This window comes from Pseudopodoces humilis, chromosome 1, assembly GCF_049639895.1.
Source record: "Pseudopodoces humilis isolate 2021_Gansu_Grassland_sample_001 chromosome 1, ASM4963989v1, whole genome shotgun sequence".
NCBI lineage: Eukaryota > Metazoa > Chordata > Aves > Passeriformes > Paridae > Pseudopodoces > Pseudopodoces humilis.
Genome location: NC_142200.1, coordinates 108,304,342 through 108,331,476, shown reverse-complemented (window position 1 = coordinate 108,331,476; position 27,135 = coordinate 108,304,342). Strand labels below are relative to the sequence as shown.

The 27,135-nt window shown below is 40.0% G+C and overlaps 2 protein-coding genes across 3 annotated transcripts; both read right to left on the bottom strand.

Moving 5' to 3' along the window:
* Positions 1-738: 738 nt before the first annotated feature.
* On the bottom strand, positions 739-9,787 carry LOC102103721 (C-C chemokine receptor type 5-like). Its single transcript, XM_014248783.2, has 4 exons — positions 9,752-9,787; positions 8,884-8,967; positions 7,956-8,054; positions 739-4,288 (listed from the first exon to the last, which is right to left on the bottom strand). The coding sequence occupies exon 4, from the start codon at positions 4,275-4,277 to the stop codon at positions 3,207-3,209; it is 1,071 nt and encodes a 356-aa protein (XP_014104258.1). The 5' UTR covers positions 4,278-4,288; positions 7,956-8,054; positions 8,884-8,967; positions 9,752-9,787; the 3' UTR covers positions 739-3,206.
* A 5,872-nt stretch (positions 9,788-15,659) lies between these two features.
* Positions 15,660-25,751, bottom strand: LOC102103905 (C-C chemokine receptor type 5-like). Of its 2 annotated transcripts, XM_014248777.2 has the most exons (5): positions 25,675-25,696; positions 24,237-24,454; positions 22,935-23,103; positions 19,363-19,521; positions 15,660-18,714 (listed from the first exon to the last, which is right to left on the bottom strand). In XM_014248777.2, the coding sequence occupies exon 5, from the start codon at positions 18,701-18,703 to the stop codon at positions 17,633-17,635; it is 1,071 nt and encodes a 356-aa protein (XP_014104252.1). In that variant the 5' UTR covers positions 18,704-18,714; positions 19,363-19,521; positions 22,935-23,103; positions 24,237-24,454; positions 25,675-25,696; the 3' UTR covers positions 15,660-17,632. The 2 variants fall into 2 exon arrangements, with proteins under 2 accessions (XP_014104252.1, XP_005519072.1); XM_005519015.3 differs by lacking the exon at positions 24,237-24,454 and having other exon boundaries at positions 25,675-25,751.
* Positions 25,752-27,135: the final 1,384 nt, after the last annotated feature.

Genomic DNA, 27,135 nt, shown 5'->3' with positions numbered 1-27,135 from the left:
CTCTATAAAGAGGAACCAAATAAATGTCAGTGCTTTTTTTCCACATGAAGCACCATTCTTAGTGTAAATCAATTCTCTGAAGTGTTCATTGAGAATGTGGTATAAGGATCAAGTTATCAGACCAGGCTGATGCTCAAAGCTATCTAAAACCAGTTCAGAAGTCACCTGGCTATGGTGTCACCCTAAACTCTTGCCTGTTCCAGTTCCTCAAAGAGATACTTCAGTAACCTGGTTCTACTTGCAAAAAAATCTATTGGCATCTAAGATCAGTATGAATTGTCTGAGACACTGCGTTTCCCATTGGTAAATGTAAACAAAAACAAATGTAATGACAACCAAAATAGCATATTTATTATTAGATTATTAGTGGCAAGAAGTTAAGAGCACTGGATTTATCTTGATGGTCCTGTGTTATTTGATTAAGCTGGTTCTTGGTCCACTGGTAAAACCCCAATTTTGTCCTGCCTGTTTTTTCAGTACTGTGAAGAGGAATTTATTTTCCTTTTTCATTCTACAGGGCTATTCCAAAAAATAAGGGGATGGAGGTGGGAAAGGATCAGAAGTCTAACAAAAAAGTTAACCAACTTTAATGGACAATATAATAGAAGGTATTATTATAGTTGTTGGCAGAGTCCTTAATTGAATGTACCAGCAGTGCAACCACACACTGTGTTTTCAGTTGTCTCCTTGAACATGGATTGTCGCTGTTGGACACAAAATAAAGATGCTTGACTTCAGTTCAAAGGCAGAAGATCAGAAGGCTTTATTGTCTACTTTTTAGTACTTTTTATTAGGTGTTCTGATACAGACTTAACATGATTGGTAAAAGGGAACACCTCTCTAGTCCTATTGGTGGAACAAGAGAAACACAATCAGCACAGCTGTACAGATTTATTTTGAGAAACATAAGTTATTTACAGAAATTGTCCTTGAAAGAAAGACTCCTGAGAAACCTTCCCTTGGGGAGAAATCAGCCACTGGCAGGCTGAAAACCTTTTCAGACTCAGAAATATCAGGCTCACAGTGGATCACAGTTCATTGCAGTAGCTGAATATGACTTGTTTTCATGTGCTGAAGTGTGATCCCTTTCCAGTGAAGTGATGAAAACTCTTGATTAGCTGCGATCCACTGGGCCACCAATCTTAGTTCCACCTCCTTCCTCTGGAAGCTGCTTGTTGCTTAGAAAGATCCATGATTAGAGGTCCATGCTGTAGAAGGATCAGGGCAGTTTTGACATGCCTCTAAGAAAGTTTGACAGCATGCCCATGCACATTTGGTTGTTGTGCTTTGCTTCTGAAGGGCTGACAAAGATGCATTATTGTGTCTGGCATCAAAGCCCTCCCGAGAAAGTAGTTTCGTAAAGGCAAGGTGTTTTCAAGACCAAGCCAAAGTTCTTGTCAAGAGCAGAATAAAATATAAAATTGTTTTCATAAATGCATTCTATAAGTTAAAAAAGACAGCCTGATTAGGTGTGTATTTGTCGTTACGCTGATCTATTTACCCATTTTAAAACCATATACAAAGTCCAGAAAGTAATTGCTGCACAGGGCCTTAAAGAAGAGTATGCAGCTGAAAACTTTGTAAATGAGGTTTGGTACTTCTGTTACACTTCCCATGTGGATGTAGTTCCAAAGTGTTCCAAATGGTGCTTAGTATGACAAAATAAGTAACTCAAAACAAGTGGTTTGATAAGTAAAGATTTCCCTATTTCATTCCTGCTTTCACAAGCACTTTCCACTCTAAAATTTCTTTGTGACTTCTTGGAACATTTGCTTCTTTGAAAATATTATTTAAAAGGCTATCTAGATAAGTTGGGAAACAGAAATTGCCCTTCTGGATTGGAACAGCAAACAAAAGAGTCACTTTTTATTTGCAGTCTCCAAACTTGTCCAATACCATCTGTCTTTGGGGAAGTATAAGAGCTGTTGGAAGGAGAACTTGGCCCAAATTAATTAATACTGTGATTATGGTATGTTCTTAAGCACCTGAGTAGCCCAATATTTATTTCATGTTTTCTATGTGTTCCTATGCTTTACAGGTTCTGATCATTGTGGAGAATCAGTCACATTTAACCACCAGTCTTACTAATTATGGAAGCTTTTTCTCTCTGTAAAAGTCCTAAATGACAAAAAACCCATTGTCACAGCCCCCCAAATAATACCAGCTTCTAAAACAAAACAGATGCTCTATACCCTCGACTCTGTAGTACAGGGAATAATTTTACTTATTCAGATGTTTTGTTAACTTCGATGTTTATAACATACACTTATCTCTAAAACATCTGTGTCAATCTAGTTCAGAAATCATTTTCACACCTCTAACACGGCTGTGGTTTGGCAGCCATTATGCCTGCATTCATTTTTCTAAAAAGTTTTTCTCTTATGTAGGCTACAAAAATGGCAAAAATCACTGCACTAAAAAAGCTAAAACACTGTTGACTCACTCCTCATGTTTGATCCAACCCAATTAAAGCTCCATGTGAAATATTTTATTTTTAAAATACTGTTACCATACTGATTTTCTGATCAGTTATAGGACATTATTTTTTAGTGATAGCTCTATTAAATTACCTCTTTAGCATGAGTAGCATATAAAACAGCAGATGAGTAAAAGAGAGCCTTCAGAATAACAAACTCAACAGTCACTCAGGTATTAGCCCCTAATAGTTAGAACTATTATGAGAAAGATCTAAGTGGTTAGGACTCAACCATACACAAAGGAAAATATACCATGAAATATTAGAGTCCATTCTAAGTGTATAAAATTTTCCATTCCATGGTGTATGACAGACCTTAGTAATTTAGCATTATTTACAGAGATACACAACCAGACTAGTAAAAAATATGACTGAGACTGGGTTCAAATGAGTGAGATATCTTGTGTAATGTACAATCAAGAGATGTTTCTGAAGAACCAGTGCAACTTCATAACCTCTATTTCACTTAAAAAAATCTGTTAGCCTGCTAGCTCAGGCCCCCAACTAGGTAACTTGCTACATCCTTTTAATGTATTTACAAATACCCAAGTCTGTGAGCAAATGCAAACTTTGGTAAATATGTATTCTATGATTTTTTTTTCTTTTTAGTTTTATAGCTTTTTTTTCTGTTTTTAGCTGCCTTAGAGACAATATCCAGGAGAGATTCAGCAGGCTTTTGTCACAGAGTTGATCTCACAAGTGTCAATTCCATTTTTTCACTAAACACAGTTTATAATGCAGCAGAAACTTCTTGTTCTCCAGTAGATTGTGTGTAGGTGGAGCTTGCTCGTTCAGCTGTGTCAGCATAGAAAACAGGACAGTATTTAGACAAGTGGACTGCAATCTGCTTTCGGAAAAAGCTGTGAAGATATTTCCTAAATTTTTCTCCAACGAAGGCATAAATTACAGGGTTGATACAACAGTGGATCATTGAGATTGTTTCCGTCACTTGGATTGCTTTGTGCAGTTGACTATTTCCTTCACAAGTAGAGATGGAAAATGCACCTTGAAAATCACGCAAGAGAATGCAAATGTTGTATGGTGCCCAGAAAAAAAAGTAGATAATCATGATAATAAAAATAAGCCTGACTGCTTTATGTTTCTTCTCGTTCCTGCATTGCAGTAACGTCTTTATAATTTGTGTGTAGCAGCAAATCATGATTAACATAGGAATAAGAAGTCCCAGGATGTTCATTTTTAAGGTGAGGAATTGTTTCCATGTATTTCTCTGCTCTGATGGATAATGAGCACTGCAAGTACTACGTGAACTTTCCTTCTGAGTTTTGTGAAATACTACCCCAGGGACGGAAATAAGAGTAGCAACAGCCCAAGTGACAACGCTGGCGAGGATGCCGTAGGTGACTGTCCTGGCTTTCAAAGCAAACACCGCATGCACTATGGCCAGGTACCTGTCCAGGGTCAACAGGATTATGAAAAAGATGCCACTGTAAAAGCCAAGGAGGTAGACACCTGACAGAATTCGACACAGCGCCTCCCCAAAAACCCAGTCGTGAACTGCGTAATAAGCCCAAAAAGGGAGCGAAAATACAAACAGCAGATCAGAAACTGCCAAGTTGAGCAGGTAGATGTCAGTCATACTCTTCAGCCTCTTGTATTTTACCAGGATAAGGACAACAAGCATGTTGCCTGTCAGGCCAAATATCACCACTAAAGAATAAAGAGGTGGCAAAAATTTCGCTGCAAAGTGCTTTTCCTCAGTTGCAGGGCAAGGTGTTGAATCACTATAGTCATATTCTGTTGTCAGCGGCCAGTCGGTGAAGTCTGTGGTTTCATTTCCCATGGTGTATTGGTCTGTAAAGGAAGAAAAAGACATTAAACTAGAGAAATCTCCAAGCTTTGCAGTGAAGAGAATGAAACATGCTGATGTTCTCTTCTGAAATTCTGAAATGTTTTTCTGATGAGCACACAAGCATTACGATGTCAAGAAAATGAAATTACAGAGCTCCCAGGAAACTCATCCATACAGCTGTGGAGTCTCACTGCCTTGTGTTGGAAGTGTCATTTCCCATGTCTACATTGTCATGTGCATTTTTCCTCCTCAGCAGAGATTGTCAGCTGCCTGGCCTAACCAGAAACAGAGGAATGGTGGATTGAATCTGAGACATCCTGTTCTTGATTTCGGCACTGTGTGAGGGACTGGTCTTCCCCTGCAAGGAGTCAGGGCCTGGGATGTGAGTGTGCAGCAGAGCTCTGAAAGCCCTCAGGCAAGTTCTGCTACACACTGAGAGCAGAGAAAGGCTTGTAACTGTGATATCAGCCCCTCCAGTCTCCAAAGCCTCCCCTTTTCCCAAGTCCCTGGTGTAACTGTGAGTCAGATGCAGAAGCACAGATTTGTGTAACTTGATCTCTGAAAAGCTCAGAGAACTGTCTTCTCACAGTCCTCCAGAGAACATGCAAAAATTCCTGTGTGTCCCATGAGAGGCTTTTATGAAGATAGGTGTTGGAGGGACCAGAAGTGCTCCTGGTTACTTAGTGAGGAAGCGCAATCGATGCCTTCCTTTGGTAGCCACTCAAAGAGAGCTCCTCAGTGTTTGGTTAAAGAGCTGCTCTGTCTTCCTGTGTCACCATGACTGCTTCTATGAGACACTTCATGGCAGACAGGTGGCTGCCCATGGCCCGGTGTTGGTTTTGAAATCAGCCTCTTCCTGGAAGTGTCATGCCTGTTCTTAGACAAAGGCAACAGAGTGCTCCCGATGCAGAAGAGTTCAGGCAGTGTGTCTGCCCCAGCTTGCTGTGTGATCCCTGAGCACTCATGTCGTGCACCAGAGTTCATTCCTTCCCTGAATGCACTTTTTTCAGTGGTGTGGTCTGCCCTGTGTGATTGCAGGCATCTTTTTCAGAGACCACACTCTCAAAACCACCACCATTTTGTTCTTGAACTCAAAGAGTTCAAGAACTCTTAGGCTTGAGCTCTGCAAGTCTAAATATCACTGGAGAAACTTAGCCTATGGCTGGAGTGACTGAGAGACAGGCCCCTGGTCTGCTTTTTGGTACAAGCTCATAGTGGTCCATTCTGAGTTAGAGCTTGCCAAATTCCCTAAGCATCTCTTCGTGTAGATAAAACCTCTCAGGAGTAAGGAGTAAGTATTTTCTGCTATAAAAACAGATTGCTTAAAATGCCAGCATCCCTAATCTGTGTCAAAGTGGTTGAATTAGCTAAACCTAAACTGAGGTCTTGGGGAAGAGGCTATTTGCTAGGTCTCTGACCTCAGAAATGCCAGCTCCTGATGGAGATTCTTATGCTGCACAATGTAGATATGCATCTGCCCCAAAAGAGGAAGTTTTGTTGGAGCAAAATCTGCACCTTGTACAAAAAGAAATGCTGCTTTTGCAAAACATTTTCATGCTCTTTCCCCAAGTTTTTGAGTCTGGCTGCCAGCTCTGCTCCTAAGAATAATAAGGAAGATGACTTCCATGTTCATTACTTTGGTATGTTGAGTATGGTGTAAAGTTTTCTTTTGGAGAATAAGGAGTAAGAGAAAATAAACAAATTGTCGTTTGCTAATGCTAATTTTTTGTGTCTCAGCTTTGCCTGATATTCTTGAATTTGAATATTTGCCTGAATTTCTTGATAACAAATAAGTTCTGTCAGCCTTTTCAAAGGCTGTCTTTTAGGAAACTCTGGCAATCTCTGTGAAGCAGTTTTTTTCCGTAGTCATACTATGTAGTTATTACAATGCGGCAGTAATGGTTTTGTTGGTAAAGGAAGTGGCTGTGGCTCTGTCTGTTGTCAGTAAATAACTTGATTTTAAAGTAGCTAAGGGTTTATATTTCTTAAGTACTTTCAGCAACACTTAAAAAAAAAAGTGAGTTTATAAAACACTCTTTGGTGTAGAATATTAAATTCTTTACTTCAAAACATGATGAGACTTGGGCATTGCTCAATTAAATATTTAAGATTTACTTCAGCTAGACCTGCTAGATCCATGTTGCATGCCCTTACAGTACATCCCAGCACACAGCTAAATATCCTCATTTACAATGTGTCAGTCAGCCATGCTGTATACTAGGATTATGGGATGAGTGCTGGACCCAGCACTTCCTGTCTTGCTCATTTTGCACCTGTGGGATGGTCATGCTTAAATATGGGTATGAAAAACAACCAAGTCATCAGCCCAGAGTGAGATTTTGTGAATAGGTGATCCATAGGATTCGTGCAATTATCATAGCAAAATGCTGCCTTGATATTACTGTGATTCTTTTTTACTGTGAATTCTTTTTGTGACAGACCCTTCTTCCCGTCAACTGTTATCTCAATGCCTTCCCTCTTTTTCCTCTGCCTTCCTGAAATGACCACCACATCTTCCCTGAATCTTGTCTTCTTCCTTACAACCCTTTTTGCATGCTTAAGTTACGGCTCTCACTTTGAGCAGTTTCTTCTGCTAACCAAGCCCCATTCCTCTAGCCCAGCCCTTGCTTCAGAAGTCCCTCTGCAAAACTATTTACTACTTTGAATTGTGTATAGTATCCAGCACATGCTGACAACAGAGACAAAAAATACTAATTTGGAAACAGAAAAAAGGAACTGTAAGCAGGTTTGTGCTTTATCCTATAATCTTGATGTTTTAGAAGACACTGTTGGCTACTGGCTAGAATATTTCACTGGGTTAATCAGTTCACCTAACTAGAGGGATCTGACTGAGCTTATATTTCATGATCATTAAAAAAACCCCAAAAGGTAGTCAACAAATATCTCTGAAGAAAGGATATTTAAAGAAAAGTTCTATATTATTTTGATTATAGTTTAAATAAATGCAATATTTCTAGAAACCTGCAATCTGCTATGCAAATTATGTTACTCTGCTTGAGAGTCATGCATTTTTTAAAAGAAAGGCTCACCATAGGAAAGATGAATAAACTCATGTCACTGTTTTGTGCTGAGTTTCAGGTCACAGCTTTCTGTGTTTTAAGAGGCAAAGATTTTATTAAAGTCAGTTTCAGTTCGTTTGCATAGTCCCATAAAATGGTAATAATTATAAGACTGTGGCAAATGGAGGTAATGGGCTAAGTTATGCTGCATGTAAACAGGATCCAATGAGTCAGTGTCTAAAATGCAGCACTAGTTTTTCTTTAATCATCCTGTGAGAAGCCTGAGTACTCTTAAATAACTCAACATTCAAACAACTGTTTCGTGTTGATGGAACAGTTTTAAAATCCATATTTCCATCATTGCATATAATTATCAGAGACAAAATCAGGGAGGCGTACTCCACTTTGTTTCTTACTCAGATCAATCACTAGAGATTTATTTCTTTCCTTACCTCTGCTCAAGTATTTTAGTGATTTTGTCCTTTAAAACTAGTGCATTCCATTTAACATATATTATGCATTTTGCCAGGGTAATTTTTAAAGATGAGTACACTGGCAGGATTCCACTAGTATGTTTCAATTCAGACATTATATTACCTAAGTAGCTACTTAATGTTAAAGAAAAAAAAAAGAGGCAAATATGACTTACCATGTATCTTATGGTGCAGGTGATATCTTGTATTATCACCACAGGAGTAATGCTAAAATGACTTGTCTGTCACAAGATTAAGGTCAAAAACATCTCTTCCTGTGTGAAGAAGGATGTATCAGTTTGAAAACTTCTAGCAAAAAAATCTGTTCTCATTTAAAAAAAAAATAATGAAGGAGCAGTTCTCTGGTTCTCTTTTTTCTAAAAATGGGTCATCAGACGTTACTTTTCTAAAACTCTTGAGACATGCAGATATGTTGAAATTCTTGAGGATCCTCCTAGGAGTTGAAGTTTCACAACCAACAGCTGTAGTTTTAGAAAAAGGGTTCATATAATTATTTTATCATTTTCTTTTAGCTAACCTGTTTGAATCAAGAACAGTTTACATGCAGTTAATCCCTTTACATTTTTCAGCCATTAAATTGATTTTATGTTTTTCTGTTCTTTTTACAAAATGTAGAGCCTTTGAATAAAGTTCCTGCTTCTATTCAGAATTACCTGCTCTGGGTTAATTCAGAATTACTTTCTTGCTCTGGGTTGCAGTCCTTATATTTTGGTTGATGAATCCTGTTTTTCTTTCACCCAGTCTTCTGGACTGAATTTTTTATTTTAATCCCTCTCATAAGACTATGACTTAGTCTATGTAGTGAGCCTGGCCTTTTAAACAGCACTGTTACTTACATTTTGGAATTAAACTTTAGAAAAGCCTGATAAAATCTGATCTCTTATCAATTTCCTTCCTCATAGCTGATTCCTCTGACTTTTAGAGTTAAGCTGCACAACGAGTAGATTTCTAGATCCTTCCTGAACATCAAAGAAATGACAATAGAGGTAAGAAAAATACAGAAAGCAAGAAAAGGATGGTGCCTTACCAAATGGCAGAGAACCCCTGAGAAGATACCTGATAAAGTACAACCCCCTGCCTCACCTTGACATCTCTTGGTAGGGTCTGGAGGATCTCATCCCATCAGTGAAGCACTAAAGAGATGGCTTTTCTGCACTCCTTGGTGTCCTTAAAAGATTTTAAAACACAAAATCCACAAAAAGACACAATGATGTCTTTGGATGCTGCCATTCCTTAACAGAAGTCAAGGGAATCACAACTTGTGAGTTACCCCTCAGATCCATGAGGAGACAGTAAAGAGTGAAAAGCTCACTCTCTTTTCCTTGTCAACCCTTCTCTGCATGAGGGACTAATTTTTATTCCATAGTACAAATTGATTTTTCTGTTCCTTTCCTAATCAGCTGTTCCAATGAGCGCTTTAAAGGCTGGAGTCTCAAGGTCAAAATTAAAGGCCCCTGAAAGGTATTCTAAGGCTATGTTAACTGCACCATGCTTTTTGGACTGACTATATTAGACCCTTTACACAGTCAGCGGAAAAAAATAGCTGATTCTAATACTGTTTCCACTACACTTACAAGTTCCCAATTACTGCCTTGCTTTCCTGAATAAAAAATTCTGATTTCATACTGAATGCTTATAATTCTGAAATAAGGTATCATGTCAAATTACTTTTTCAATATATAATTTCTAAACAATTTACATACGAAAATTAATAGATATTTTAAGTATCTCTTCGTACATTGGTTGCTGTATATGTTACTTAACCCACTGGAGACTCTAAACCCTTTCATAATTTCACACCATTGAAACAGAGGAAACAGTCTCAAACCTGTTGCTGGACTTGCCTAGTTTTCATCAAGCTTTTTAATTCTGAAATATGCTCCTGAGAAACTTGCCCGCAACATTCTGCCTAACAATAACAACAAGTACCACTACTACTTAAAACTAAGACCTGTGGTAGGCTGGTCTTCAGAAATTGTCCCTTGTTCCCACAGATTCATTTGCTTTATTAATGTATTTGATTTTGTTGATTATAGCTTTTAGTTTCCATAGCTCAGTCTGGTCAGCAAGCACAGTGTGGCAAGTTATTTACTGATGAAGAGTATTGCACACCAACAGAGGGCCTCTGCCACTCATGATTGTAACAGCTGAATAAGGGGAATGCACTTGGTCTGCTCAGCAGCTGCATCTTACAGCTGGATGAGAGACTCCCCAGAGAGAGTGTGAATTGCTGTGGCACTAAGCAGCCCAAGTACTGAGTCGTGTGATTTTATTGTCAGCACCTGCAGGATATCTACAATGAGCTCTACCCAGCTGCAGATAAGTGGAGTTGCTGGGAGGTCAGATTTGGTCAGAACTTGCATCAGGCTATAGGCAAGCTCAATCCCCTTCTACTGTTTGTGGGGCAGTGGACGATGTGCTGTTCATCAGTGCTGTTAGGACAACATCGTTCCTGCAGGAATTGGTCTCCCATCCAGTATGAAATTTTAACACACTATCTGACTATCTTGATGCTGTCTCACCTCCTCTTCCCTGCTGCCTCTATCTTGTGTGTGTGAGCTCAGGTATGGACAATGCAAGCACCACATCCATTGTTATAAGTCAGATTTTTTTTCAGCTTTTCTCAATCCCTTGCCAAGCATTTCTTTGAATAAGTGTACTGCTGCTTGTCATGAACGCGAGTGGCTTTTAAGAATCTTTACCTAAGTTGAACCTCATCATTTTACCAAGAAATTGAAGCTACTGTTCAGTAATAAAAGTAATGATTCAGTGGGTTGATATAGCTTTGAATTTTACCTATCATGGTCTTCATTCAGAGATGAGTTGGAGTTATGTTTAGTGGTGTGATGCTCCTTCCCTCCGTAAATATATTCCTGGAAAGGAAGTGAGCTACATTCCCCATCTGTGGGACTCAGGTTGATGTAAGTGTGCAGCCATGTACACTGTCAAGTCAAGCTGCGTTTGTCAGTCTTTCCTATCCAATGACTCATCTTTGATTCATCTTTAAGGTAATCAGCCCATCACACTGAAGTGTTTGAGTGGTCCCACGGAGATGCTGTAATTTATGTGAGATTTACACCAGTACCAAATTGGCTGTAGGGACACATACCAAAAACTCATATACCACTGTGATACACAAGTGTCACCAAGTGTAAGCATGGGTATAGAAACTTGAAAATTCAACTAACAGTTTCTATTCAAGTTATTGCAAACTTGCACCACCTGAAGAAAGGCTGTGGGGGAAGCAGGAACCCTGGGACAGAATGACAAATACCTTTCTTAGATATACACAGTGTGATAGCGCACAACAGTTTTATTAAAAGTCTATCACTGCAGCAATGGTTAATCCTTTTCATCTGGAGGTCAAACGAAGACAAGTGAACATGAATCAGATGAATCTTATTACTTGTTCTATTCACATATGTGTCCAAACTAGGTTAGTATTAGCATGTGTTTTATTTCATTAGTAACAAGTGCCTTTGTCTTGAAAAGGCTGAATAAAGACGTCTGGTTCAAACTACTTTATTGCTTAGGCTATTTTTCTTATCGGCCTTCTCTTTCAGGCTCTAAAGTTCTGTTGACTCATCATTTGAGCTACCATCACCTAAGGTCTAGCTTAACATCTGTGAGGTGTATTCTTTCGGGGAGAACAGGGGAAAGGCACGATGCACCACACCCTAAGATTTCTATCGTAGAGACTAGTAAAAAAACCAAAACACATCACACATAGGTGTAAAAGAAGATGGGTTACAAAACCAAATTCTGGAAGCCGCAAGCATTTCTAAAGCTGATGAACATTTCCTGACGTTGTTGTTTATTGTCAATAACATCAAAGGTTTGGAGCTTTTTCTCCTATAATTCTTAGGCTGTCTGTTTGTTTCTTCTTTGTAAATCTGACACATACGTCATTATAAATTGCAGCACATCCTATCTCTATTGTCATGGTATTGTTTTTATTTTGACTTTCTCCAAGGTGCTCTTACTGAACTATGTTTCCTTATACAGCAAGGAAGAGAATATTGCTTCCTTCTACTATTTTTATCCAGGTTTCTGATGTATGCTTTCCCAATTTATAGATAAAGAGTTGTTATTATACAATAGATTTTACTTTTGGGCCACAGTTATGCATTTCACAAAATTTCATCTCTCAGAATCTCATTTTTACCTATGCCTTTAATTCACACACCTTGGGGTTTTTTTCAGGTACATTTATAGTACATAAATTCTAGGTCTAGAGTTTGGTGTTTTGGGGCTATCTCATCTGTGCATTGGATATGCTCTTCCTGTTTATCTGTAACTCCTGGACCTAGTTATCAAGCAGGGGAAAATCACACACCAAATTTCTTCCCAGTGAAAACTAGGTCACACAGAGGGTGAACAGAGTCTGATGACAAAGTATATGCCAGTAAGGCTATAAAGTAGCTTGAAAGAGTTAAAAAATCACTGAAGTATAGTACAGGATAAATAAAAGAGCTTAGGAAAAATGAAGGAAAAACCAAACATGCAGGAACCAAAATCTATAACCTGAGAAGTAAGAACAGGAGGACACTATAAATCAAGCTACAAAGAAATGAAACTGTTGATAAAGCCAAAGAAGTTTGCTTAGTCATTAACAGAGTTAAATACCTGCCTACAGACTATGATTGCCTCTTACAAAATCCCCTTCTTCACACAGCATGCAGGGTAAAGGAAGTGTACACTCCCTTAAATGGAGATCAGAGAATGCAAAGCCAAGCACTTTAGGTTGGTACACATGTGGTAAATGTTATTTTTTGGTTTTGTTCAAAGCATATAAAAATGAGCACCTGACATTTTGGAGGTGTGTTAGCTTTGTGGATTCACCTTCTCTGCCCAGATATAAACAAAAAAAATATCTCAACTGTCTATGTGAATCAGCTTCTTGCACCAGGTGAAAGAATCCATGCTCAGGACAATACCAGCCCCTAGAAACCATAAAGTACTTTTGAGAGTCAAAGATTAGATATAGTCTATAATTTGCCATACCTTATAGTAGCATCCCTGCCAGGTATATCCAGATGGCTCTTTTGCTTCCACCCATTTGGTTTCCATTCCATTCAAAAAGTCTGGTATCAGGATAGGTCATGTTATTTGTGTTGTGTGGATAGCATCCTACTGGCACAACTGTGTAGACAGTTCTGGAGAGCTGAGCATTGCTTGGAGGTTTGTGCAGTTTTGCATATTGGCCTATGTTTCCAAAAATGCTGCCCTCCTCTGTCTCAGTGTCCCACCTTCCCAGGAACAGTCATTCCAGACTTCAAACACTCAAACCAAGATTGCTCGCTCTGTCACCAGATGTACAAAACATCTTGGCAGTTACACAAACTTCGACAATCTTTTTTAAAATCCTCCTATTCAATTTTTTTCATAAAGTACAGCTCCTAGTAGGCAAGTGTCACCAAAATACAGGTACAAAGCAATGCCTGCACCTCTTTGTTCTGGTTTGGTTGCTATAGATATTCTAAATGCACCAGAATTTTCCAGTTTGTTATTTTTCCTCTGTTAGCTTAAAATTTTTTATTACTTTATTAGGGAGTAATGCTTCTGAGGCCCCAGTGACCACACCAAACACTTCTTAGTGAAGGCCAGTATGCATCAGCAGCTGAAAACAGCAGCAAAATTAAATTTCAAAATAAGCAGTATCTGCCTGTTGTGCCATTTAACCTGGTCAATGTCATGTTATTCTCCTGGCACTATCTTTGTTTCTAATTAACTACAGCAAAATACCATGTAAATTGGTCCTTTTATTCTTTGTATTTATTCCTCCTGTAATTTTCACTGGAAGGATAGATTTTTATTTTGGAGGTTCATAACTGGAAGTCTTTCTTATATAAACCCCTTAAGGTTCTGCTTAAACCTTATTTACCTTTGGTCTTCCCATTTGTTTGGCTAGTACTTTTTAGTATCTGTTAGGGCTAATAAAGTAATTCTCTCATTTTACTGACTACTTTTTTCTGTTTATCCATTTCCATCTACTCCTGTTCCTTTATACCCTGTTTTCATTTATCTTATATAAAATATGTACACATAAGGTTACTGTTGGTTTAACAAACAAGAGAGTCTTATGACAAGAATGTCCCTATGTACTGGTTACCGAAAGTTTCACTATTTCTGTTTGTCCATTATATACTTACCACAGACAAACTAGTGGTATTGATTATAAACCTGGTGGTTTCTGGTGAGTGCAGCACTCACCAGTACCACATATGCACTTTAGCCCCTTAGGAAGTTTGCCTGACAGTTGGCAGAGTTATCTTTTGCTTTGTGTCATATCCCTCCCTACGTGTTTCTGGACACATGGCAGTAACATCTCCTAACAGGGAGGTTGTACTCTGTCATGTTCAGTGCATGAACTTGACTGTGTGATTGGTTTTGGAGCTGTGTACAGATACTTGTCCGTGGCATGTGGCCATTCTTTTCATAAGCATGCTGAAAGCCCAGGCACCACGCTATCTCTTTAGGAGTTCCATGCCAGAAGTTTAGAACTTGCAAAAATTTTCACTTAGCTGTTCAACATTTGTTGTAAAGCAGCAGTTATTTGTGGTGCTCAAAAAACTTGTCTTGAATCTGTTTGATGTTCTGGTGAGACTCTCTCAAATGCTTGCTTTTGTCCCCTCAGTATCTCACCAGAGAAGCTCAGATGCCTCCCAACCACTGCAGTCATTCTTCCTTGTGTTAGTTTCTTCTCTGCTATAATTGCAGTCATGGCATACTGGTAAATCCTTGCCATTTTCCTCACATACCTCTAGTTCATCACACAGTTTGGGTGCATCTGCCTGTGCCTCTAGCTCTTTCATACACACTGTTTCTTCATCTCAATGTTTTTCCCCTGCACCCTTGAGTTATGGAATATTTGTCTCTCATATGTAAAATTTCTACCACTTCTCTGCTGAGGTGACATGAGTTCTCTTTCATAGGGACTGCAAACCTTGTTAAACCTTCCCCAAGAGAATATCCATCCCTCTGTGACCAGACTGCTTGAAGTCCTGCTAGCCTGATTTGAGGCTACCTGGCCTGTGGCTGTACAGTGGTGCAGCCCCATATGACTAAGACTCAAAAACTGCCACAAAACTGTCTAGAGCTCTGCATGTCTCAGTGCAAAGCTGCAATGAAGAACCAAGGATTATCCTGCTTGGGTACGTAACAATAGGATAATGTTTAAGTTTAGTTCATTTGTGTTCCTGCAGCACAAAATAGAAGATTGAAATCAGACCTAAGTAAATAAATAAATAAATAAAAGGGGGTGTGGTTATAGAATTTAGCTTATCCCATGGTGGACAGATGAGAAGGTATGGATCATAGGCTGAAAAAAAGGAACGGGCACAATGAAGCAGGGAGAATGGCTGGGTGAAGCAGAAGCATACTTCCACATTGAACTTTGAGGGCTTAAGTTCCTTACACATAAATCTTGGGACAACAAGCAACTTCTTTGTCTGGCATTACTCCACACTGCTTGTCTGGGATCATTCTATATGGTGCAATGAGATCTCAAATTTGCTGGAGAAAGTCTATGGAGAATCCTGGTTTTATCCCAATATTAGAAGAGTGACATTTTTTCTTCCCACTCTTTCTCTATTTATAACACACACAACCCTACTTCTCCAAATCTCACCCATTTAAAATCTGTGACCCCAGACTTTTTCCAAAGCTATTGTAGGTCACTCTTCTAAAGTTTTCTGATGAATAAAAGCTGTGCCAGCTTCAGAAGCTTCTGGACTGGGACAATAATTCTCTGTTTGCTTAGGTTGAAGTGTGGTATTGCAAGTGCCCATGTGTCTTTTTCCCATCTCCACTCTGAGAGCAGAACAAATGACGTTTTGCTTACAGAAGAGAACATGGGCTATAGGGTATACACAGATTTTATTAATTTTCCAGACACTGATTTTATTAATTTCACTGTATTAACATGAAAATGGGAAGAAATTTAATTCCAACAAGATAAGGATTTACAATTAAACACAGCAGTAGAAATATCACCGTTAGAGCAGGATTTGTGTTGCACTGAACTAATTTATGCTTTAAAATTATAAAGGTACTTTCACATTGTTTCAGTAAAGATAGGGGAAAAGAAAGGAGAACTATTTTGTCCAAGCAAGAAAGTTTACTGTGAGGATAGTTTTTTCTCTTTTGTGTAGTCCATATATGGCTATTAACTTCACAAGGTTATAATACCTGATAGGATAAGAGAAGCAGTGCCTGGGTATTTTGAGGCAAGAGGAAGAGTATTTGTACCACCTAGATTAAGGAATCTGATACCCAAATTAAGAGGCTGGCATTTTCAGGCTCCTTCCACAGCTGGACAGTTAATCTTCCCCTGAGACTATTTAAATCCCATAACTGCTCCTGGCTTAGGCAGTTCTTATTCTCTGCTAACCACTAAGGAACCTTGAAGAGATTTGCTGTTAATTTAGGCATCTGCATCACATGCCTGACATTAAATAGTGTGGAATTCCCTCTGGTGTCCTTGCTGGAGATTAGTTGAACCTGCCCCTCCAGATTTCCATGAGCAAGTCCTTGCACACATGAGCAGTGCCCTTCCAAGGAAATGGTGAAAAAACCAGAACGACATCTCACTTGCACAGAGTGCTTGCCTACACTTCTTTACAGTTTGAAGTAGGAAATTGTCTGCTATGCTCCTCCGTCCTCTTCTTTGCTAACCCCATGTCCCTAGAATTCCCTTCTTTTAAAGGGAAACTCTTAATAGTGGAGTAAATATATGGCCATAGTACACCAGTGAGCCAATGGAGCTGAGTCCTCAATCAGCATGCAGTTCTCATCGAGGCACCAGTTGGCTAGAGGCACTCTTCTCCTGGGAAGGCAGGAAGGTATGCTTTGCATGGATTTTGCAGTTCGAAGGCCACTATCTTCCTAGAAGTGTATCCCAAAAGTAAGACTTCCTGTGTATGCGAAGAGCATGTTTTTCCTGTGCAGGAACTGAACTTAACACACCAGTGTCATGTGTTGCCATGAAAACTCTTCTGCACATGATTTACCTGTCCAGAACTAGGTAAGCCTGCTCTCAGTACTGTATTCACATCCTTCAGAGGGTCCTGATATTTTTCTCATACAGAAACTTGCATAGCACATACCAAGGTAATTTTCATTCTGGTCTTGCAGATCTTTGCTGAAAGGCCTTTACTGGTTTAGTGTTTTGTTTGTTTTTTTTTCCTGGAGTGATATGACTTGTCAGAAACAAGCTCACACTTTTTAGGAGTGCATCATTGTCTTGTGCAGTCAGTAAACTTGGTGTGTGCAGTTTCTTGAAAAACTGCACCCACAAAAATCGCATTGCTGATTAAAAGAACACTTTGGAAAAAGTCAGCAACTGAATGGTGATATGACAGACATAAAATTAAAAACCAAAAATCAAAATGCTATAACTTAGTTATAACTGTTAAAGGATTATGTTTAAAAACGACTGCACTATCAGAAAAACAGAAAAATCCTTGGGTTAAACGGTCCCAGTAAGATCTTGTGAGATGACCTATTACCCTTCAGATTTTCAATATTGTATTTCCCCCTCAGTAAATCTCAGTGGACAGATTTTTGTAAAAAGGCACACATATTCGTCTGGGCCCTGTTTAAAACTTGATGTGACCCAGCTATGCAGTTAATGTTTCCTGGAGAACTCATTGATTCTCTGAGTTTAGCAATGGAAAATGCTGTAATCTCAGGGGGCAGTTGACCACAAGAATAGGGGGTCATACAGTTTTCAGCAGTGGTCAACACAAAGATCTTAAATAGTGTCAGGCACTCCTTAAGGCAAAGCAAGTGATGCAAAATTTGCTAACTAATGTTCTGATGTAATGTATTTTTACAGTCCAGTAGAGATGTCGTGCTCTGCAGTGGATTGTGTGAATGTTGAACTGGCTCTTTCCAGTTTTTCACGATAAAGACTTGGACATTTTTTGCAAAAGTGAGGTGCGACATGCTTTCGGAAAAAGGTATAAAGATATGCCCTAAATTTTTCTCCAACAAACACATAGATCACAGGATTGATGCAACAGTGGATCATTGAGATTGTTTCTGTCACTTGAATTGCCTTCTCCAGTTGGCCTTTAAGTTCACAATTTGGGATGAAAAATGAATTTTGAAATGTATGCAAAAAAGAAGAAATATGGAATGGTGTCCAGAAGATGAAGTAAAAAATCATGATTACAAAAATAAGTCTGACTGCCTTCTGTTTTTTCTCATTTTTAGATCTCAATAATGTTTTTAGAATTTGTGAGTAACTGAAAATCATAATGAACATTGGAACAATAAGTCCCAGAATGTTCATCTTTAAAATAAAAGAGTACTTCCAATTTATAGTGGAATCACTTGGAAAATGAGCACTGCAAGTACTACGTGAACTTTCCTTCTGAGTTTTGTGAAATACTACCCCAGGGACAGAAATAAGAGTAGCAACAGCCCAAGTGACAACGCTGGCGAGGATGCCGTAGGTGACTGTCCTGGCTTTCAAAGCAAACACCGCATGCACTATGGCCAGGTACCTGTCCAGGGTCAACAGGATTATGAAAAAGATGCCACTGTAAAAGCCAAGGAGGTAGACACCTGACAGAATTCGACACAGCGCCTCCCCAAAAACCCAGTCGTGAACTGCGTAATAAGCCCAAAAAGGGAGCGAAAATACAAACAGCAGATCAGAAACTGCCAAGTTGAGCAGGTAGATGTCAGTCATACTCTTCAGCCTCTTGTATTTTACCAGGATAAGGACAACAAGCATGTTGCCTGTCAGGCCAAATATCACCACTAAAGAATAAAGAGGTGGCAAAAATTTCGCTGCAAAGTGCTTTTCCTCAGTTCCCGTGCATGGTGTTGAATCACCGTAGTCAAATTCTGTTGTCAGCGGCCAGTCGGTGAAGTCTGTGGTTTCATTTCCCATGGTGTATTGGTCTGTAAAGGAAGAAAAAGACATTAAACTAGAGAAATCTCCAAGCTTTGCAGTGAAGAGAATGAAACATGCTGATGTTCTCTTCTGAAATTCTGAAATGTTTTTCTGATGAGCACACAAGCATTACTTTGTCAAGATGTGAAAGACAATGAAATTACAGAGCTCCCAGGAAACCCAGCTATACATCTGTGGAGTGTCACTAGTGCATGTTGGAAGTGTGCTGTAGGTAGTTTCCCATATGTACACTGTCTTGTGTGTTTCCCCTTCTCAGCAGAATCTGTCAGTTGCCTGACCCAGGGGGAGAGGATGGATGAGTTTAATGAGTTACGGATAGTTTGGGGCTCTTGTGCTCATCAGTGGCTTTCTAGAGGAGTGTAGAAAGCCAGGAAAGCAGCCTCAGGAAAGCACAGTGTCTGGAATGCAGAGTGTAGTCTTGCTTCTCCTCAGGATCTGGCCACCTGCCCATCATGTCAGTCTATCCTGTAGCCCTTACCCATGGAGGACCAGGCACTGGTCATGTGTAAATGGTGTCTGCAAAGGCACTGTGACAACAAAAACAGTTGACTTCATGCACTTCGTCAGGTTGCTTCAAGTGACATTCTGGGAGCCCTAATGCCCATGGGAATTAGGACAGTACTAAACATACCCACCTGTGCTATTGTGGATGGTGAAGAGTGGAAAGTCAGCACTGTTGGTCTGGGTTAAAATGGCAAACACTGGCTCTTTTACAGAGCCTAGGGCAGGTGTAGGCAGGTGTAGGCAGTGGAAGTGTGCTGGTTTCAGCTCTGGAATGAAATCGATGCACAGTCCTGTAGAGAGAACAGACAGACAAAGACCTTAGCAAATGATGCAAAAGATGAGAGTTGCTGTAGGAGTGGCCTCTTGTATCTCTTTGTTGTGGCATCTTCCTGTCAGCTGAAAGGCCTCTCCACTGATGTTTGGGGATGTAAGGAGTTTTGATTCCTTGTTTCAGTAGTTGTTTACAGCCCTTATTCAGGAGCTGCAAAGTTTAGATTGATAGAGTGTCTTGGAGGGAGCACAAAGGCAAAAGGCAGATATGGCCATAGCTAAGACTATGTACTACAGTTCTTCTTGTGATATTGTTCTTCACCCTTTGTCAGTCAGTGTTTCCAGTAAGGCAACATTGAGGAACTGCAAGGGTTGTGCAAACTCTCTGTCCCTTCTGTTTTGGTTTAAGGACTGTTGGAGGCACTGGATTTCCCCTGCAAGAACGAGTTTGGGTGGCAGCCCTTCCAGTCTCCAAAATCTCCTCTTTTCCCCAAGTCCCTGGTAGGACTGTGAGTCAGATGCAGAAACACAGGTTTGTGTAACTTGATCTCTGAAAAGCTCAAAGAACTGTCTTCTCACAGAGAACATGTAAGAATTCCTGTGTGTTCCATGAGAAGCTGGGCAGAGGATTATGTGAAGACAGGTGTCAGAGGGACCAGAAGTGCTCCTGGTTACTTAGTGAGGAAGCGCAATCGATGCCTTCCTTTGGTAGCCACTCAAAGAGAGCTCCTCAGTGTTTGGTTAAAGAGCTGCTCTGTCTTCCTGTGTCACCATGACTGCTTCTGTGAGACACTTCATGGCAGACAGGTGGCTGCCCATGGCCCGGTGTTGGTTTTGAAATCAGCCTCTTCCTGGAAGTGTCATGCCTGTTTGTCGCTAGAGGACACAAAATATAGAGCGAGGGTTCCAGTATCACAACAAGTAGCTAGAGGTTTTCATGAGGCAAAAAGCCTTTATTTTGGGGTTTTTCAACCCTTTTATAGGGTGTTCTGATACAGGTTATTCTGATCAGAAGAAGGAACAACACCTTCCTCATCCTATTGGTGGGACAAGAGAGAAAACACTCACAGAAGATCTGTGTCTTATTTTGGGAAGCAAAACCTTGTTTTTACACAACAGTCCTTGGGAGAGAAGAGTTCCCAAAAGACTTTCCCTTGGGAACAATCAACCCCTGAGTGCTTGAAATTCTCTCAGGTTCAGAAAATTATGTCCACACCTGTTCTTAGACAAAGGCAACAGAGTGCTCCCGATGCAGAAGAGTTCAGGCAGTGTGTCTGCCCCAGCTTGCTGTGTGATCCCTGAGCACTCATGTCGTGCACCAGAGTTCATTCCTTCCCTGAATGCACTTTTTTCAGTGGTGTGGTCTGCCCTGTGTGATTGCAGGCATCTTTTTCAGAGACCACACTCTCAAAACCACCACCATTTCATTCTGTCTGCACTTGAGCTCTGCAAGTCTAAATATCACTGGAGAAACTCAGCCTATGGCTGGAGTGACTGAGAGACAGGCCCCTGCACTGCTTTTTAGTAGATAGTTTAATTATATGTTGGGTCATTCTGAGCTGCAGCAGGTGAATTTATTGAAGTGTCTTAAGCTCATGTCAGCTTATTCAACTGTTTGAGAGAAGGCTGCTTTCCTGATATGTAATTGCAGAACATTCAGGACCCAGAGGACATAGCTTTGATTTGGATTTTTATCTTGGTGGATATATGTATAATACAAATAATCTTCTTGAACAAATTTTGTTGGTTACATGGTGGTAAAACAGTTTTTCATGTGTGTATATGCCCAAGTAAATATACATCTGAGTAGACTTATATCTAGAATCATAGTACTATAGAACCATATAGTGATTTAGATCAGAAAAGAACTTTAAGATCATTGAGTCCAACTCAACACTGTCAAGTCCACCACTAAACCATGTCTCTAAGCATCATGTCTACACAGCTTTTAAATACCTCCAGGGATGGTGACTTAACCACTTCCCTAGGCAGCCTGTTACAGAGCTTGACGTCCCTTTCAGTAAAGAAATTTTTCCTAACGTTTGACCTAAACCTCCCTTATCCTTGCACTTATCCTTGTAGAATCTTTGTATTTGTATAAAAAAAAAAAGTAACTTTTTTTTTTTTTCTTCCAAGTTTGGAACTTATTTTGAATTGTAAAACTGGCAGAAAATAATTGTGGGAGCAACAAAACTGAAGTTAACTGCCTCCCTACAGATTTGTCTCCCTTGCTGTCCTAGTCTTGTGTCCTGTGAAGGGTTGACCCCAGCTGGCAGCTAAAGCTCCATCTGGTCAACCCATTCACTTCCCAACAGCAGGATCAGGGGGAGAATCAGAAGTGCTGAAGAAAGAAAAACTTGCAGGTTGAGAAAAAGACAGCTGAATAAGAGAATGAAACTGAAAAAAGCCACAAGAGGTAATACAAGGACAAAGGCTTGCTGCATTCTAACAAGCAGACAGATGCAGTCTTTGAGCAATGCCTACTCTGGAAAAAACTTCCCTCTACCCTTAGTTTTATTCCTGAGTGTGATGTTATTTGGCACAGAATAGTCTTTTGGTCAGTTTATGTCTTCTGTCTCAACAGTGATCACAAATCTAAAAGACATCACCATAAGGGCTGCTGGGAAGAAATGTGACTCCATCCCAGTCAGACCAAGTTCACCTTCCCACAACCAAAATTTAGCTCTCAAATTTGCCCTATACAATTGACACAGACCCTGGCTAGAAAGACAACATGTGCTGTGGTTGTTTTGTTTATGGGCTCTGACCTGGTGGGAAATCTCACAGTGTTTGTATGGTCCTCCTTTTCAAAACAAGCACAAAATATTAAAAATATTTTCTGAGATGCTTTTTAAAAAAATGCTTCTCCTTTGCACATAGGCAATGTTAATCACAAAGAACTCTAGAAAACCCACCTGGATAAAAATTTCTATTGAAAATTACTGGTTGCACTGGATTTAAATTTCTTTTGTTTTTATCTTTAACCATATTTCCCATTTTTATTTTTATTAGTGCAGAATGAAGCATCTTCTGCAGAAGCTGTAGCCCTTGACAAGATGTCTGGTTTTGGCTCTTAAATGATCTAGATGTGAACCTTCAGAAATTAGTGTGTTATAGCAAAGAATTCTCCAGGTTTATCTCTACTCTTGTGCTGTTTAAACATAATTGGAGCAATTCTGATTTCAGAACTTGTATTTAATTATTTGGTTTATTTCCCTTTTTTTCCTGCCCAAAATTACACGAGTTTTCAGAAAGTCGTAATTATTTTCATTTTCTGTACTGCATGTGGTGATCAGTGCCCACTGTCCTGACCACAGTCCCACCATTTCTGCATGCACAGGGTAGTTTTGGTTGCTAACAGAAATTCTGAATGATTTTTGCAAAAGTAGGCAACATGTCAAGTCTAAGGTAGACATATAAGAGGAGAACTTACCAGTTTATCCTATGTTTAACCATGTAAGAGTATCTATGTGAACAGTCCAATAAGAGGCTACAGTTGTTTCCCCTTGGAGGAATGGTTATGTTCTGAGTTGCCAACGAAGCTGGATACAGAGAGGTTTGGCCAAGCAATGGACCAAATAGCAGGATCCTGGAAAAGAGTTCTTGCAAAGAACATCGAGTTACATCTTAGATGGGAGAAAATTTGGTTTGTTGAATACCTGTAATTTTGCAAGCCCAAATAAACGTAATTTCATTTCTCTAAGTTTTAACAAAGCTGCACTTACGGCAACATCAGAGATTCATGTAAGGAAGGTATAGCCCTGAAACATGTCTCTCCAGATTTCTGTATTTTGGTTCCTTTGAGAGAAGCCTCACTAGCTCTGGAGCATTAGCTGCTATCTACAGTGTCACTTTAAGCTGGAAGATGTCTGGGTGCTGGTAGGACTATCAGACATTTCCATGTCATTCCAGCAAAGTAGCTCCTGAGTTGCTACAGTGACTTGTTTAGGGATGACATTTGTCACTGTGGATTTGGACAAAGTTTGCCCCCAGAAACCAAAACTTGTAATAACTACAGGTTACAAGAATATCTGTGCATGAATGGAGCTCCTTATTTCAAAACTGAATGATCTTCCCAAAGTTCCCTTCACCTTTTTGCAGTTTAAGACAAGATTTTTCTTTTGAAATGTATGAGCAGGTAACACAGCGCTGCTGCCCTCACCCTCACTCTCCTCCTTTCACAAATGCCAGCATTTGGCACACAGAAAAAGAAACTGCTTAATGACTTGTAGTCAGCTTAAAAGTGTGTGTCAGCAGCATCTAGGGCACTTTATGAAGAGAGAGAAGTGCAACATAGCACTGAGTAATACTGAAACTTAAATAACAAAAAAAATACGACATATTCTGATAGCAGGCTTGGCAAGCAAGGTACCCAGTGTTTGCTGCTAACAGCTCTACCTCTTTAACTTTGCCTTTGACTTTCTAGGAGGTGGAAAACTACAGAGAAATCTGTGCACAGACACCTGCACTTCCTTGGAGAGCAAGCATAAAAGTTAGAACTTTTCCTGGGTTACCAGGAAAGATGAAGAAAAAGATGGAAGTGTAAACTAAATACTCTATGTAAGATTCTGAACTGGTAGTTTCCCTCAAACACAACTTTTCATGTAGTAGTGACCACAGGATTTCTTTCTAGGATTTGACTGGGGAAAGAGCCCCTTCCAAAATGAAACCTTGCCTGGGAAACCTCTTCCTCTTTTCTAACAGCTGAGCATTAGAAACATTCAGAAGTACTTACCTCCTAACTGATGGGTTTCTCTCAACCCTGCAAAACTTTGAAAGTAAAATATATTCTGGGCTGAAAAAAGCAGGCTTAATTCTCTGTGATCCCTCAGGATCAGAATGTTTACATTCCACATCAAAACCAGAAAGACAGTCTGGCAAAAATTCTGAGCTTTTCTGCAGTTAAAGTCAGTCTATGGTTCTCCAGACAAAAGAAGTAGGATGTGTTCTTACCTAAACAAATGTACAGTAAAAGACTATCATAAGCACTGAAAATTAGCATTCTGAGAAAGAGAAATCTGAGACAGGTATTAAATAGCTTCCTCCCAATCATGAGTCTATGTATATGTGGCCTTTTCTTTGTGTAAGCTAACTCCTGGGCTAGTATGTCTGTTAGAGTATTTTGCTGTGGTTTGGTTCGGGGTTTTCTTCAGTATCTGATGAAACATTGAATTTAGAGTAATTCAAGCAGCAGTTGTAGTCACGACCATTCTGAGGACAAACTCAAGTACAAAATGGAAGGCTAATAGTTTGTAGTGGAGATTTCCAGCATATGCCATAGGATCATGTGATGTCCTCTTATTGCTCCAAGGGTCTATACACTGAGAGGTTCAAACCCCCTTCTCTGTTGCTGTCAATTGTTCCAGGCCAATGACATTGCAATTCTCCCAAGAATGTAAAAAAATTAAAAATAATTCATAGGCTATTGTAGCTTTTTTGCTAATATACTAAGTGTCAAGTCTCATTTATCCAAGCAGAGGAGCTCACCTTTTCTTGTGGGTGAGTAGAAAAATTCCAGTGTAGTACTGATGATTTTTATTCATGTGAATCCTCATTAACAAAAATTGCAAACTTGGTATAAAACTGGTATCTCCTTGAGATATAGCTGAGATATGGAGAAAAGACTTTCTAATGTAGTGACTCAGAGACATCACATTAAAAAGAGGATCCAATCCAAATATCCCTTTAAAACATGATAATGAACTAACACTTTTAACAGATTAAATATTTGGATAATACAGAGAAATCATGTAATAGGATAGGGATGGAGAACACCTGCCAACTGCATCTGACAGAGCAAGATGTGACTTAGATATGGAGAGTTAGGTTAAGTATGAAGGATTTCATACTTAATTTTTATCCTTAGCAGAATGCAACTTCAAGCTATGGATCTCCTGGAACTGCTTCAATACCAAGACCCAGTAAGCTTTTGGTACAAAAAAAGACTATCATTTTCTACACCAGTTGCCCAGTTGAATTCTCCACTTTCACATTTAGCCTTATCCCAAGCTGTAAGCTAGTTACAAGACCCAGTTGTTCCCAAGGATATTATCTCTGCTTCAGTGTCAGCTCTACTGCCACTGATTAGGCACATATACTCCCCACTTAGTGAATTTCTCTTATATATACACATATTTAGGAGGAAAGATAAGGAAAAAAAATCAACTACTCACTGTTTCATCAAGCTGGTCTGTGTGTTCTTCTTCTTTGTGAACAAACATATATCTGAAAATAGGAAACAGCACTTCCTGTGACATATTGCAAAAGGAGGGTAAGTTTCTTCTTCTCTGAAAAAGCTCGGTTTCCAGGATGAGGTCAGAACTGGTGGATGAAGACTTTATGGTTGCCAAATTTTTCTGCTTCAGCTGGAAGTGGAAAAGTCATGTTTCTGAACTATTCCATCTCTAAAGGGTTAAGACTGGCTGGTTCAAATTCAATAAAATCCCATTCTCAGGTCAATAAGTATTTCTACCTGCTCTGGAAACTTCTAATATCTACTCTCTTCCAGTTTGGATCCATTGCACCTTTTCCTGCCACCTCATGCTGTTGTGAAAGGTTCCTCTCCTTCCTTGGAGGCCCTCTGCAGATATTGAAAGGCCACAATTAAATCACCCTGAAGTACTCTCTTTTTCATGCTGAACAAACCAAATTCCCTCAGACTTTTCTTACAGAAAAAGTCTTCCATCTCTCTAGTTGTCTTGGTGGCCTCCTCTGGACTTGCTCCAACACTTTTATGTCCTTCCTGTGCTGGGACCCCAGAGCTGATGCAGCACTGCAGGTGGGGTCTCACCCGAGCGGAGCAGAGGGGCAGAACCCCGTCCTTTGCCTTGCTGCCCACACTGTTCTGGATGCAGCCCAGAACACGTTTGGCTTTCTGGGCAGCAAATGCACATCACTGGCTTATGTCAAACCTCTCATCCATGAGCACCCCCAAATCATTCTCCCCAGGGCTGCTCTTGATCTGTTCATCCCCCAGTCTGTGCTGATACTACGGGTCACCCTAACCCAGGTACAGCACCTTGCACTTGGTCTTGTTAAACCTCACAGGGTTCCCAAGGACCCACTTCTCAAGCTTGTCCAGGCCCCCCAGATAGCATACTGTCTTTCAGCTATGTCAACAGCCCCACTCAGCTTGGTGTCATCTGCAAATTTGCTGAGGGCCCACTCAATCCCTTTGTCATTAATAAAGATATTAAATAGTACTTGGTCCCAGTACAGACCTCAGGCGGACACCACTTGTCACTGATGCCCACTGGGACTCCAAGCCATTGACAACTTCCCTCCAGACAGGATGGTCCAACCACTTGCTATCTATCTAACAATTCACCCATGGAATCCATCTCTCCAACTTCGAGAGAAGGATATTGTGGGGGCTGTTCAGAAGTCCAGATAAACAAAATCCCTTCTCTTGCCCACTCTTGCAGTCACTCCATCACAGGAGGCCACTGAGTTGGTCAGGCAGGACTTGCCCTTGGTGAAGCAGTGCTGGCTGTCCTGAATCACCTCTCTGCCCTCCACACACCCTAGTGCAGCTCCCAAGAGGATCTGTTCCATGTTCTTCCCAGGCACAGAGGTAGGCTGACAGGTCTCTGGTTCCCAGGGTCATCCTTTCTACTCTTTTTAAAGATAGGTAC

What these genes read in the sequence shown, in the direction of transcription:
- LOC102103721 (XM_014248783.2), bottom strand. Translation starts at nt 4,277, where the DNA reads ATGGGAAATGAAACCACAGACTTCACCGACTGGCCGCTGACAACAGAA.
- LOC102103905 (XM_005519015.3), bottom strand. Translation starts at nt 18,703, where the DNA reads ATGGGAAATGAAACCACAGACTTCACCGACTGGCCGCTGACAACAGAA.